This window comes from Gallinula chloropus (genome assembly GCF_964237585.1).
Source record: "Gallinula chloropus genome assembly, chromosome: 2".
In the NCBI taxonomy this organism is placed as follows: Eukaryota; Metazoa; Chordata; class Aves; order Gruiformes; family Rallidae; genus Gallinula; species Gallinula chloropus.
In genome coordinates, this window is record NC_140086.1 from 31,206,100 (window position 1) to 31,220,892 (window position 14,793).

At 42.4% G+C, this 14,793-nt stretch overlaps 1 protein-coding gene across 1 annotated transcript; it reads left to right on the forward strand.

The window, feature by feature from the left end:
* Window positions 1-6,023: 6,023 nt before the first annotated feature.
* Window positions 6,024-9,838, forward strand: LOC311205490 (myelin P2 protein; the record flags this gene model as incomplete). Its single annotated transcript, XM_084279926.1, has 4 exons — window positions 6,024-6,096; window positions 7,611-7,783; window positions 8,003-8,104; window positions 9,788-9,838. 4 exons carry the CDS (start codon window positions 6,024-6,026, stop codon window positions 9,836-9,838), a joined length of 399 nt encoding a protein of 132 aa, XP_084136052.1.
* Window positions 9,839-14,793: the final 4,955 nt, after the last annotated feature.

Below are 14,793 nucleotides of genomic sequence, written 5' to 3' on the forward strand. Positions count from 1 at the left end.
TCTACAACCTGTGTCAGTGCTGGATTTTGTCAGGAGGGGTCCTGGGGGGGGTGCAACATTGGGATAAGCGCTGTTCAGGAAAGCACCATGTGAGAACTAGTACCATGCTCGGTAACTGTGACCCATCTCACTGCAGAAATGGGGTCAGAGACAATCGAGTGAGTGGCACTTGTTGTGTGATAGATGTAGATCTTGACACAAAGCATCCTCTGGTGAATGTTGCATGCGAACTCTCCACGGCAAGGATGCTGTGTACAGCAAGGGGGGTAATGGGGATGCTTTTCTGGGCTTTGGGTGAGGGGTGTTGTCCCTGGGGTGGGGAGGAGGGAGATTACTGTGCATACCCAGCGTTGGCTTCCCAAATGAACAGGGAAACTGGTGCCTCCTCCTTGCACAAATGCTGACAATTTTAAACCCAGTGATCACCTGAAGTGCTTTGATCTCATCCTCTTCCAGCTGAAGTGCAAAATTACAGCTGCTGTAGCTCTCAGCTGTGATTTTGCTAATTTCCCTCTCCTTAACATTTCTTTTTGTCATAGATTAGACAAAGCCTTGAGTTAAGAATGACAGCTTTAAAGTACTCTATAAAAGCCTATGAAAGCTTGCTAGTGGTACAGCCTCCTTTACGTGTATATATGCATTTTCTACTCATTAGGTTACATCAGTTTGGGAATGTGAGCCTTTGGACACAATGATTTTCAACTCTTATTCTTGAGCTACATTCTCCTACTGCCCTTAGGTCTGGCCTCCTGCTTCCAAACTTCACATCCACAGAAGCCCTGACTTCTGCACCTGGGAGGATGCAAACTGAGGGCAGAAAAATAAGAAGTCTAGGGAAAACCTGGATGAGAAGTGTCAAAAAGGTGTGCAGTAACCACAAAATGGAGAAACCACAAAATGGAAAAATGAGCATATCTCCTCAAGCTTTGTGATTAAGATCTGTGAACCAAATTCCCCAAATTCTTGACGTTCCTGAAGTCAGCTGTCAGAGGTGACAGTGCTGAGCCCCTGCTCCCAGAAACCTCATAAGCCTGAACTTTCCTCTGCGTGACTCAGACTGTTCCCAAGTTCCTGCACTATTAATACAACTGGAGAGGGGAAAAAGACAGCCTTCTACCCTTTGGATGACCTAAGGAGTCATTTAAGAGCACTTCTAAAAGTCTATCAGGAAATTTTGCAGAAGATATTTAAAAAGCCATGAACAGCTTCCCTGATTTTATCTTGGCTTCATTGGTTGTGGAATCTCATCAGTGTGAGAAACAGCAGTTATATAGGGGATGGGAGTGTGCTTCAGAGTACCCATATATACAATATTAAGTCTATCAAACACTGAACAAAACAAAAAGTTGTTTACATAAGCCAGGATAAAACCCCTGTTCAGTGTCCACAAACCTACATGGGACAGATGATCATAAGAAGCAGCAAAGTTGACTTATGTAAATTACATATAGGTACTAAAGATCAGTCTGTAGTTAAATATATCCCATTTTTCAGAGATATGGAAGTACTATATTTCAGAGGTCATATTTCCAATATTCATATAGCAGCCTGTATTTTCCAAAAATCTTAGATTCTTAGTAAAGCCTGCAGTTACAATTTTAGTATTCATGGCCTGGCTTTTCAGAGGTAGGTAATCTCTTCTGAGAGCATCACCACTTATTTTAGTAGCTGGTGAATGAATTAAGACTTTGTCAATGAATCAAGGACTAGATTTATTAATTTTTAAAAAGCCAATTAAAACTTCAACTTTTTGGAAATGTCAATGAAGAGACATTTGTCTATAACCTTTAATAGGGCCTGCACCATTATGAAGAATTAGTGATGCATTGCTAAGAATATGAACATATCTGAAAATCATTCTCTGAACAAGGCCAAGACTTATTTTCTAAAACCAGGCAGCAGCCTAATAACTTCTTGAATAAATGCAAACAGTTTGTCTCTGGCAAACAAGGGTGTATGCTCCCAGACCTGGACAGAGGTGACCATACGTATTTCTAAGGGCAAAGCTAAGGGCCTTGTCCTTGCCTGCAGAGCAGCATGGGTCCCCCTTTCTTTTCTGAAATGCTGACCTGTTCTCCAAAAATCAGGAATTGTCCCAAAGCATTCATCTCTGAAAAAGGAGGATCTCGCCAAAGCCCTGCAAACCTCACGGGTGACTTGGTCAGCTCCTTTGAATGCTGAGAGGAGATCTCTGCCCGTTAGCACATTGACTCACTACTCCTTTTCAAGTTTTTTGGATGACAAGAGGGAAAGGATTCTTCCACCCACAGACTTTTAGAAGCTCAGGAGAAAGATGAAGCAGGGTTTATTCTGCACATTGACCTTTCTGTTGCTTTTCTGTTTTGATTTTAACTTTTGTTTTTCACTGGAAGGAAATGGGAATACTTCTGTGTCCTGTCCCATCAGGCCTAACATCTGCTCAGCTCTGCCATCTACCCCAAGCTGCCCTTGGCCCCAGCAGTCTTGATCTGGTCTCTTGGGATTCCTCAGGCAAGGAGACAAAAGGCTCTTTGCACCCTCCAATGCAGCCATGGGGAACAGGCAGACTGCTGGCATTGTGTTTGGAGTCCATCCCTCAGCTCCATAGAGTCAGTGTAAAAACATCCTTGATGTCCTCACAGCAAGACAGGCATTTGGCTTCTGTTCTCCACTTGCATTTTTGTGTCCTTCATTACCCTCCTAGGAATTTAATTTAGACTTTAGACTCTTTGGCACTAAATTTGCCCATATTTCCATTAAAGAAACTGACATAAACTTACTGTCTACTATTTCTTTAAATAGTCTCTTTACATTTTTAGCTCTCTATTTTTATCAGGTTGTAGTATATTGATTTCATATCCTGTTTTACTCCAACCACAAGAAAAAAAAGGGACTTTTATGACGTCCTTGCCACTTTTTTTCCTTCCCCTTTAAAATTGAAGAAAAGATTGGTTTCCACAGATATTATCTCTACTGAAAATGTAATTCCCTGCTCTTCTTTTTTCTGCACTGTAAGTCCTTTAAATGAAAGTGCTGATTTTTCTTAGAGACAAAGACATAGAGAGTAGCAATGTCAACATTGTTTGAGATTGCTTAAGACTGAGGTTTTGTCTGTATAAATAATTCTCTGTCACTTTTGTTCTTAAGGTTACTGGTACTGCAGTATAGCTGTTCTATTCTGACTAATTCGCTCTTCTTGAATTTCTTTGACCCTGATTTTACAACCTTCCAATCATCTTTTATTTCCCAAAGGCACCAGCCTTGTCTTGTTAAAGTGCCTTTATGTGAATAAAACAATTAAATGAAAGAACAAAGAATGCCTGAGAGACACCGGTAGAATACTTTTGCATTATTCCTTGAGAAATAATGGATAGTTTCATTTAGGAGGAGCTTTCTCATTTCCAGAGATTGGTTAAAAGAGTTAGCTGTTCTTTACAGAAAATGTGACATAATGCCTCTGCTTCAGAAGAGCATTGTTTGGACAACACCTTCAAAGACTGACATTTATTTACATATTACAGACACAGCATCTGCTTCCTACTATGGAGGAGAAAGAGGTTTTTACTTTGTTCTCCTTTTCAATCACTCCAGACATCCCCTCCTTACACTGCACTGTTATTAGACCTGGGCAGTAATGGGAAGTTCAGCTCAACCTACTCTTGGTTGATGTTATGACTGATGGGAAAAAGAAATGTTGCATGTACTACCAAAATTTGTGCCTTCAGACCCTGTTATTTCCCCACAACCACAGTATAATACAAAACTACAATATTTTCCCTGTCCTGGTTGTATTTTCCTGCTTCAGCATGTTGTCCTTTTTGTAAATGACAGCTTTTAAGGTGAGCCCCAGACCTCATCCTCCTTGGCCCAGCATCAGCTCCATCTCACTCTTTCTACCCTGAAGACAAACAATCTAGCCCCACCACCTACCACCCCAGTGTCTAACCCATCCTGATCTGAGATGTCCCTTTATGTGGTCATAACCCAGAAAGTAATCATGCAAAGAAGACAAAGAGGCAACTATTGTTTGTTCATGGAGGAAAGAAGACATCTAATCCTTTCATTTGCCAAGCATTAGATTTCTCTAGGAACATAGTTCAAGTAGGGGAAGGACAGAATTACTTAATGGGTCTTACACTAAATTGCTTCAGATAGGTTGAGGTGTTTTGAATTACAAATGCTTTAAATTCCTGCCTGTCAAATATACATTCGGTTTATGGATTTGTTCTTTGTGACTGGGTTTTACTAACTACAAGGCAAAGGTTCTAAATGTACTTCTTAAAATAAAGTTTTCAAACTTTCAAATTCAGCTTTGCAGAAGAGGCTGTGGGGTCCTGGTGCACACACAGATTGAACATGTGGCACTAATGTTCCCTTGGAAAAAAGAAAGGTAACAGTACCCTGGATTGCATTAGGAAGAGTGCTGAAGGTGGAAGGAGATGATCCTTCCCCTCTAATCAGGACTGGTGGGACCACACCTGGAGAGCTGTGTCCAGTTCTGGGCTCCCCAGTACAAGGGAGACATGGACCCAAGGAAACTGCGGAGTCTCCATCTTTGAAGACATTCAAAAGTGATTTGGACAGGGTCCTGGGAAACTGGAACTAGGTGGCCCTGCTTGAACAGGTGGTTGGACCAGATAACCTCGGGAAGTCCCTTCCAACCTCAGTCATTCCATTATTCTGTCACTGTGTGAAAGTTCAGGTCACAACAAGTGAGGTGCACAGACACATTCTGATCCATGCAGTAGTGCCACTGAAAAAAAAAACAACCCAAACAACAAAACCCACCAGATTTTTGTGTCATCTCATCTGGAGGTGGAAAGAGTTGACCTGAGTGTGCCATTTCAAATGGCACAGAAACAACTGTCCTTCATGGGAGCAGGGAAACGTTTGAATACAAGGCCTCATATGACTGCACTGGCTCAAATCTGGCCTTACCCCTGTGACAGACCAACTGTCCAGGTGCAGAAAAAGGAGAACAGTTATCTGCTCTCCTTCCAACTCAGTAAAACCGCTTACCAAGTGAGCAGCAACTTGACTCAATCTCTGCTCTTGCCACCTACATGCCTGGAACAAGAGCTGACCTCCAACGATGCAGTGATCTTCTGAGCATGCCCTGTTGTGGAAAAAGTGCAGCAGTGAAGTTTGGCTGTTTCTTCTCACAGAATCACAAGGTTGGAAAAGACCTTTGAAGATCATCAAGTCCAACCATTCCCATCCTAAGCTAAACTATATCCTTAAGTACACCATCTACCCTTTATTTGAACACATCCAGGGAAGGTGACTCAACCACCTCCCTGGGCAGCCTGTTCCAGTCCCTGACAACTCTTTCAGTAAAAAAATTTTTTTTCTAATGTCCAAATTCTCCTTGCAGTACTGCCTGGGGTACATGCAGCAACGTACTCACAGCTTGGGATCACTGTTCTGATGCAAAAACAGGGCAGAATCATTCAGTTCTGCCTTTAAATGATAAGACACACAGGTGCTTTTTTTGATGCATCATGAAAGTAAAGAAACCCCCACACTACATACAGCAGCTTCTTGATATTTCACTCCCTTCCCAATCCACGTGGCTTTGATTTACCTGAGTAGCACACTGGTGACAGCAGTGGCAATGGTGATAGCAGAGTGGTACTGGGAAGACAGTCAGAGCTGGGTTTCACATGGACACAGTGCTCTTCTGCTCGGTGGTTCCATGTGGCTCAGAGCCCACCGCAGCATCCCCTGACTGCTCCTGCGACTGCTGCGGTAACCTCACGTCCTCATCCTCACGTGTCCCTCTGTGTCCTGATCTATTCAGGAGGAGCTGAGGCAGGCGTCACCCGGAGCCTTGGTACTGGCACGGCCGTCTCGGACAGGGTGTGCATTGTCTTGCCCTGGCACTGCCTCTCCTATTGGTCTTTCCGGACTGCCACAGCGACTGCACATCTTTAAAAGGAGGCCACCAAGGTCCGAGACAAGCACACGACCTCTCTGACTCCCAGCAAAAGCTGCTGTGGCCACTGCCTCTCTCTGCAGGACCACCGCCTTGCAAAGCCAACACCATGTGCAACCGATTTGTGGGAACCTGGAAACTTGTCTCCAGTGAAAATTTTGATGACTATATGAAAGAATTGGGTGAGAAATGTTTTGGGTTTTTAAGTTTTCTTTGGTGATGTTACTTCTTCATCTCGTGCTTCTGCCTCACCTTCTGCCTGGCCACAGAAGCACTTTAATTACTTTTCTAGCATAACTTTATTCTTTTCCTTTAGCATCTAAAATGGAAAAGCAGAAAGGCAGGTGCTGAATTACTACAATAAATTTACTTCTGTCTGACTGAACTGACCTGATCTAATTTGGTTTTTGGTAATGAGAAGAATCTCTGGAGATGCAGCAATTTTTTTTAATGATTATCTGGATTGCACCATTAAACCCATGACTTGAGATAATTTACAATATATAATGGAGCTGATGTCTCATGACACTTTGGTTTCAGAGATCTAAGACTTATGAATGAATCTATCTGTTACTAAAGAATGCCAGGACTGTAATAAAACCAGGCATTGTTTCTCATTTTAGTTCTGGCTTCATTCTTACATAGCAAGTGCACAGTCAGCTACAGCATTTCTCTTGCTGTATGAGTAATTCACTGAGACACTGATTCCCTGTATTTGAAACGTTAAGCTGAGTAACAAAAGAACTGCAGTTAATTAATTAACCCGAGTGAATGTGGGATGAAAGTTCAGCTACAGATATTTTTCTGGAGATCTGAACAGAATTGTTTAACTATAGAATAATTGCTGCAAATGGTGTAATACTTTACAGATGAGTTTCTATCCCTTCATATGGATCTTTTAATCTGAATATAGCAGAGCATTAACAAAGGCAATGACTATATCTATCCCCTTTCTGCTTCTATAAAATAGTGATATATTGTCAGTGTCCTGCATTCTGATTTGCCTCAGACCTCATAACTTGTAGACAATGAACTGAACTGAAAGTACTGGGCAATATAAAAGGCTTTTGATATACGATTTTCCCCTGCAGCTCTCCACAGCTCTTCACTCTGATACCTCAACTGCTATTCTTGTATTTCAAACTTGTGGGTTTTACTGAGGTTCAGATGTAAGGATCCCTACGGAATGTTAGCGGCAGCCTAGGAGTCGCCCAGTCTCCAGTGCATGTTTTAATGACCAAGCACCAGCACACTGGCAGTTCAGCAGTCAGTATCCACTTTCTTCCATGCAGGTGGTTGACACAGGTGCAGATTCTCAGATTTGCAAGGGGTTTTTATCTTTTTAAAGGATTTTTATAAGATTTGATGGGAAATAGACCTTCCCTCTGGTTTTTTTAACATATTCTACCTCTACACAATGCAGATTTATAACCATCTATGTTTCTTCTTAGCTAAATGTACACAGGTATGGACTCGGGTATACCTTATTTCTTGCTGAAGGTGCACTCTATGAACTGGGACTGCCTCAGCCTCTGAACACAGTACTTTCACATTCAAAGAACTAGCATCTCATGTGCATCATGCATTGAAGTATTCAAGAAGAAGCTGTTCCTTATTCATCCTCTGAAGACTTATGGAAGGATGCTGATGTTCTTGCTTGCTAGAATGTAGTGATGGTTTTGTTTCTGATTTCTAGGAGTGGGCTTAGCTACCCGGAAACTAGGTGGCCTGGCAAAGCCTGATGTGATCATCAGTATGAAAGGAGACATAGTAACAGTCAGAACTGAAAGCACTTTCAAAAATACAGCCATCTCTTTCAAACTGGGCCAGCAGTTTGATGAAACAACAGCAGATGATCGGAAAGTCAAGGTAAGGGGGTTGATGATCTCGGAGTGGTCTGGGCATCTCCTACCCTCTCAGTGCACTATGAGTTTTACAAACTATTCAAAGACAGAGATAAAAAAAGAAATAGTATCCTGCTGAAACTAATGTTATTAAAGACATAGGTCTTGCTGAACCTAAAGTTAATTGCTACTCTAATCTTCAAAGCTTAGATTGGAGTTGAAACTCTTCTCTTTGCCTTTCCAGAGTGTCGTGACCTTGGAGAAAGGGGCATTGGTGCAAGTGCAGAAGTGGAATGGCAAAGAGACCACGATAAAGAGAAGACTGGTTGATGGGAAAATGGTGGTGGTAAGTTCATACCCCTTGTGATAAAGGTCTGAAGGATGCAGCCTTCAGTTTGCTTCTGTCTAAATAGACCATCAATTCTGTCGAAATAGACTGTCAAAAGCTGAATTGCCTTTTGGCTTTCTCTCTGGTTTATGAGATAAATTAAGAGGGGGAAAAAGAGAAGTAAGCTTAGGAAACAACCTGTAAGGAAATCAATACTGTTCCATACAGAAAATTGTATTTTGAGTGACTATATTGGCAGAGCTGCCATAAATTAACATCGTACTTACTGCTCTCAAGATTATTATTCCTAAAAGAAGTGAGGCTTTTGAATAGCAGAAGCCTTTGAAATGCAAAGAAAAGTTTACAAGTTGGGTACTGCTGTCCCTGGAATGGCTCTTTCCTTTTTCCTGTCTTTGGAATAAAGCCTGTACACCTTAGAAGACTGATTTTACACCTTTTCACAGATCTATTTCCACTGAAGCCCACCAGGTCACACACTTCTGTTCGCTTTTTCCCCCCGTGAGGATGCCAAGCATGCTAAGGAGGTTCTCAAGGTGTATTGGGTTTCACCCAGCACCTCTGTGCCTACACCTCAGTGTCTGTGGGATGACCTGCTGTGGGGACTCGTGGGTCCTGGCAGCTCTTCTGAAATGCCCACTGCCATGAGAGGACCGTGTCCCTCTGGGGGCAGGGGAGTGCTGGCTTTCCCTCATTTCCTATTCCAGCTGCCTCCCTCTGGAAGCCATGTGAAAGCCATGGGGTGGCCAAGTGGGCGTGATAACACTTTCTTGGGACCCTAGTTGTATGAGTGTCTACTAAAATTAAGATTTCACTTTTGCATGAAAGTACTTTGTTCATTGAAGGTTTTGAAGAGTGGAGCCAAACTAATTTTGGTGACTTGTTTGAAGTCAGCAGCATTACACCTTTATGCTCTAGCTTGTCCTGATGGGATTTTGTTTTAAGCTCTCATACGTTTGGAAGGGAGATTTGCTTTTGCATCTCCTCATGGCTGCATTTCTGTGTCATTTTTTCTAATTAATAAACCATCTTCAAGAAGCAGAGAGGTGGGGTCCCTCTCCCATTGGCGTCCTGCCCCTTGCCTCAAACGGGTGTGTGGAGGACACCTTGTCTTTTGCAGACTGATGAGGGATTTTTTTAATGTTGCCTTGCCTCTATCACATGCATCCTGTGGCTGTGAGTCACCAGGAGCTACTGAAGGACACTGGGGTGAGAGGGTAAGGAGAAATATTTTGTGACTCTTAAGTGAAAAGGTTTTTAGGCCAGAAGCCTGACCTCTGAACTATCCAGTCTACTTCTGCTTCCACAAAAATAAACCCTGCAAAACTGGAAGTTTTTGTGGGCCATGGTATGGTAAACCAGGCAGGGCTGGTATTTCTGTTGAGACAGGTAAATATGTTTCTGGAAGCTGAGCCTAATTTTGCAATCTGTTTGTCATGTGCCACTGTTGTGACATGTTAAAATAGATGTTAAAACAGAAACCACTACTGACATGTTAAAAAGATGATAAAACAGAAATCAGTCCATTTGCAATAATATACAAACAGCTTTGATGTTCGCTCTAAAAATTATGTAAATATGTAAAACACAACATCTGGATTTTCACTGGCTTCAGAGTTTACTGCATCAGACACACCAGCTGTCAGCAAAAAGTTTATATCAATCTTTTCCTTTGTGCCTTAGGAATGTGCCATGAAAGGAGTTGTCTGCACTAGAATCTATGAAAGAGTGTGAAGAAATTCCCCCTCTGCACCGGCCTGGGACTGTCTCTTAAAACTCATCTTAGTTCAGTGACCAAAGCCGCATGCACTGTGCTTCTTTATTTTCTTACTTCCTTTTACTGGGAAGTTGCTACACTATAATTTGACATTTCAGAGTCATAGTGTAACTAATCCAAAGTATTGTGGTGGTCCAATAAAAGCTTCTCAACACATAAACCAGTGCTTGTCTCCACATGAATGATTTACGTTTTCTTTCTTGGATGGCACCGCCTCTTTTGCTGTTCCTGTCAGTATAAGTGGTCAGACTATTTCTGAGTAAAACAGTGAAGCAAACGACCCACCTCTGAGAGAGGGTTAACACTCCTTCTGTGATATGTGTAAAAATTATCACCTCATGGATTCAATATTCCTTTCCCATAAAAGACTTTACTGCTGAATAGTTTCTATAGGGAAAATCATCGTTTCCACCAGATTTTTTTTCACTTTTAGCACGATTTGTTTTTTCAGCCTTATGGTTTTGCCACATCATTGTTTCATTCTCATCCCAAAATGTCTATACTTTTCTGGGTACCGTTTTTTATATCCTGGCATTTATTTTGAAGATAACAACTACTGGAAGAACAAAATATCAGATTCTGATTCTATGCCAAAAGAGCTCTTGACTTGTGAAACAGAGTGTGGAGCAGGTGTGAAAGAACTCCAGAATCCTTAAGGCTAGAGGGCTTAACTCTGGAAAGTGCTCAGCAACCCAGTCTACTTCTAGCGTTAACATATAGGTACATGCTTAATGTTAAACACAGAAGGGAGATTTCTTTGGGTAGTGTTTGCTACCAGGTCCAGCTGAGTAGCCAACTAGTTTGTTCCTACCACTGAACTTTTGCTTTTAACTAAGGAAAAAACAGATGAACCAAACCTCAACTTAAAGAAATTTATTTTATTGCAGAATCTCCGTAGCACCTTAGGAATTTTTGTTTCTGCTAGCTGGTGTTCAGTATCCCCACAACATTCATGTCATTTCATCCCTTGTCATTGACTCCATGCTGTCATGCAGGGCTCTTCCTGCCTCCTCCGTGGGGTTAAGACAACTGTGAGAGGCACACGTGTTTATTTTGGCTCATTAGGAGCTGCAGTGCTGATGTGAACCTTTGCCTACTTGGTTTTACGGATGAGAACACGGATTCTCAAGGCTAAGAGAGATCCTGAAGGTCAGTATCTAAACTGGTGTGGACAAGCAGATAGTTAAAAGACAGATTTCATATGTGAACAGAAAATGTAAATGTCACCTTTCTTCTCTACTTATCACTGGAAAAGCTCCAGCTTTGAGTGCATTTTTATGTAGATGCAGATTAACTGGAGGCAGCTGCCAGAAGGCAAACTGGATGAATCCCAGAAAATATGAGTTTTGAGAGGAAGCTGTGAGATTTATGGACAGCAGTTTAAAGGCAGAATTTATCCTGGTCTCTAATCCAGACAGGGGGACAAATTCCCCATCTTAGGCCTTACCATTAAAAGTCACCTCTGTGAGTGTCAGTTTCCAAGTGGCTCCAAGTCCTCCATGACAAGGAATGGAGGCAGTGTGATATCCCTTGTATCATCTTTTACAATCAGATGATAATCACATTTTAAGTGAAGATCATCCACCAGGCTTCCATAAGAACAGCCATAGAGCATGAACTATTCTTGTTCATCAGTTTCCAGTATATTCTCCTGACTCTCCACAGCGACCTGAAAACACATTCCTTACAGCTCACAATCTGCCATGGCCTGAAACTGACTTACAAATCCAGATTTTCTTTGCTCTGTAGCTTCTTCATTCCCTCCCCTTGCAGTACTACACAATCCTGGTGAGGCTGCTGGAGCTTCTCACCCCAGCCCAGCTATGGGAAGGTGGAAGTTGTGCAGAGCTTTTCAGGTAGAGCTGGTCTCCTGCCCCTGAGCTGCTGCAAATAAGCTTTGTATTTCCTCTGCTTTTCCTGTTGCAAACTGTAAATGTTTCTCCAAGGTTAAGTGGAAAATCTTCCTCTCCAATAAAATATCAGTTTTCAGCTTTTTATTTCCTTGAGAAAAGGAAATAAACACTCACCTTGGTACAAACTGTGGGTTTTTTCACATCTGGAAACAGTAACAAAAGAAAAATCAAAGCCTGCTCACCTAGTCCTCACTTATTTATTTACTGTCTTCTCCTTTTCTGTGCCATAACCCCTCTCTCTCCTCTTTACGGAGCTTTTAATTGCATTTATTTTTCCAGAGATTTGGGAGTAAAAATAATCATAACTTTTGGGTTTTTACAGTCCTAACTAAGTGCAGATATGCCTAGCATTTGGCATTTTCACTCTATACAAAGGTCACTTTAAAATGTCATGAGAGCTGGAGTCTTTCCCAAACAGGAAAAGTGCAACAGAACTGATAGTGTTGAAGGCAAAAACAATAAGGCAGGTGGTACAAATCAGCACAGAAATGGAGAGCTTTGGGATACCGGTGTCTGTAAAGCAATCCTTGGGGTCTCCAGGAGAGTTTAGGGGGAATATGAATTGTGTAGACTCAAGGGCATTTTTCTGCCATACTATAATTTTTTTTTTCTTCTTTTCATATGGAGCAGATAATCATTGAATTAACATCTGGGCTGAGTTACAATGCCTGTGCCTTGAACTTTCACACCGACAAACGAGCGCGTGTGCCATTTCCCTGGCTTGTGCAGGCACTTAATCTGGAACTATCAGTAGGCTGATACTGGTATATAAACAGCATTATTTAAAGCAATCAGCCTGATCTAGTGCCCAGTGAAAACCCGTCTGATTTTAGAAGACGACACTCACACTCTTCTCCCATCAGTCACTTGTGCTGCGAGTGTTGTAAGGCTTTGTCACACCTCACTCTGCCTGTAACTCCAGGGGTGGTGGGAAACACCTGCATGGGGTATTCATCCTCTGGCTGCTACAGAGCTGCCAGCATTGCCTGTCTCTGCCCTGCTTGACATCTTCCCGGGCAGGAGAAGTAAGCTGGAATGACAAGAGCCTGCCTCAGCCCTTGTGCCTCCACAGGGAGCACTGAAATCACATAAAGGCTGCATCTGGACCCTGGGTGCCGCAGCAGTTGCCTTCAACTGAGCAGGATTTGGCAATTTGTGATGTACAGCTAAACCTGGGATAGTGTACCCTCTACCCTGGTCCTTCCCACGCGGAGAGGAGCAGGGAGGAGAGGCAAATCCACTGAGTCTTCTGCAAGGGTATCTTTGTCCATCTTGATACCCTAGCTAGTAAATTTTGACTTCCCCTTGGCTGTTTTAGCTAGGTTCATTTGGGGGGCAACTTTATCTCTGCAATGTGAATTGACACAGCATGTGGCCTTGCTGCTGTTTCACCCAGAAACCCCATCAACTGTTTAATTAGGCAGCAAACATACGGCTGGGCAGTTCTAGAAATGGCAGAGATTTGGGGAGAGGTGTTAGGCTGGGTTATTAAACTGGCTGTGCTTCATGAGAAGTCCACATCACTTACCACATTTTCTCATAGAAACATCTTGTTACTCTGATAAACACTGTGCTGTATAGAAATTGCTGGATGGTGCCTTTGGAGACATCATTACCTTCCCCAATCCTCGTTTGGGATTAAAGATGTTCTGTTGATGTGTGGGATACAAGTGAGTGAAAGGTTAGCACTGAAGAGGTAATCAGCCAGACACAGGCTGATGAAAAAATCGCCTTCAGAAATCCTGGAATGTAGATGTAATCAAGGTCTTTGTTAGGGAGGCAATTAGACCATATCCTTGCCATTTCAATGCAAAACATTGTCATTGGCTATCGGCCATCATGCTGCAGATGGGAAACACAAGAAAATGATGTTATTTGGACTAAAGGCCACAAAAACACAGGGAATAATGTGTCCCTGAGACACTACAGAGAGAGCAAACTGTGCAAGATACTGTTTGTACTGTACTTTCAAAGGAGAACGTGTTCTTTTTACCTTTTGAGTAGCAAATCTGTATTTAAATATACTTTCCTCGGATGTTAGGGGAACTTTTAAAACTACAATCTGGTGGAATGCGATGATTTGGGGATTAGAAAGGGTGGGGTGAGTGGATTACAGCTGGATCTATTTTCAGGTCCTTGGTGGAGTGTTAATTGAAAGTATTCCAAGCATTTCTTCATATTGTTTTCTATAATGTGATCACCATAATGACCATACTATTTGAGAGGAGCGTGAGGGAGGGAAAAAGGGTTTTCTATTTGCTTCCAAGTGAACACGCTCCCTGGCACACTCCCCTGTGGGTGAGACTTCCTTAGAAGAGGCACCTCTCTCAGCAATGGGATCAAAAGCATGGGCAGGGGGAACTGATCTTGCCCCTCAAGCTTATAAACACAACGTCACAGTTAGAGGTGCAGGAGGAGACAGCTGTAGTGCAGCTGCGGGGCACACCAGCTGAAACACAGCCTGTGCCAGTTCTGGCAGAGTTTGAGGTTTGTTTGGGAATCTGTAAGCGTGGTTATCAGCAAGGAGGGATTGAATGCTTCTAGCTGCTGTGCAACACTTATGCATGACACTGATAATCTCGTCTATCCTCAGATGAATTAAGAGCTGAAACATAAAAGACATGTGTGCATTTTACTTGCAAGCTCTGTGCATTTGTTTGGAAAAAAATTCGTGAGACATTGGAGGTGGAGCCCTCGGTCTCCTCACACAGAGAATCTCCCAGCAGAGGGGCAGGGCTTTGTTTGTTGTCATCCCTCCTTGCTGTACCTTGTACCACATGGTGTTTAGAGTTCTACAGCCTACTGACTCTTAAAACCTGGTATGGGCAAATGAATTTAAAAGGATTATTGACTCCTTCACTAACCTCCCCTCTTTATGAGCAGTAGAAAAATAAGACTACAAAGCAATTTGACACTGTAAGATGTAACATTCAAGGCCCCTAATTATGGAGTTGATACAAATATTTTCATTTAAATTAACAAGAGATAGAGCAGTCAGA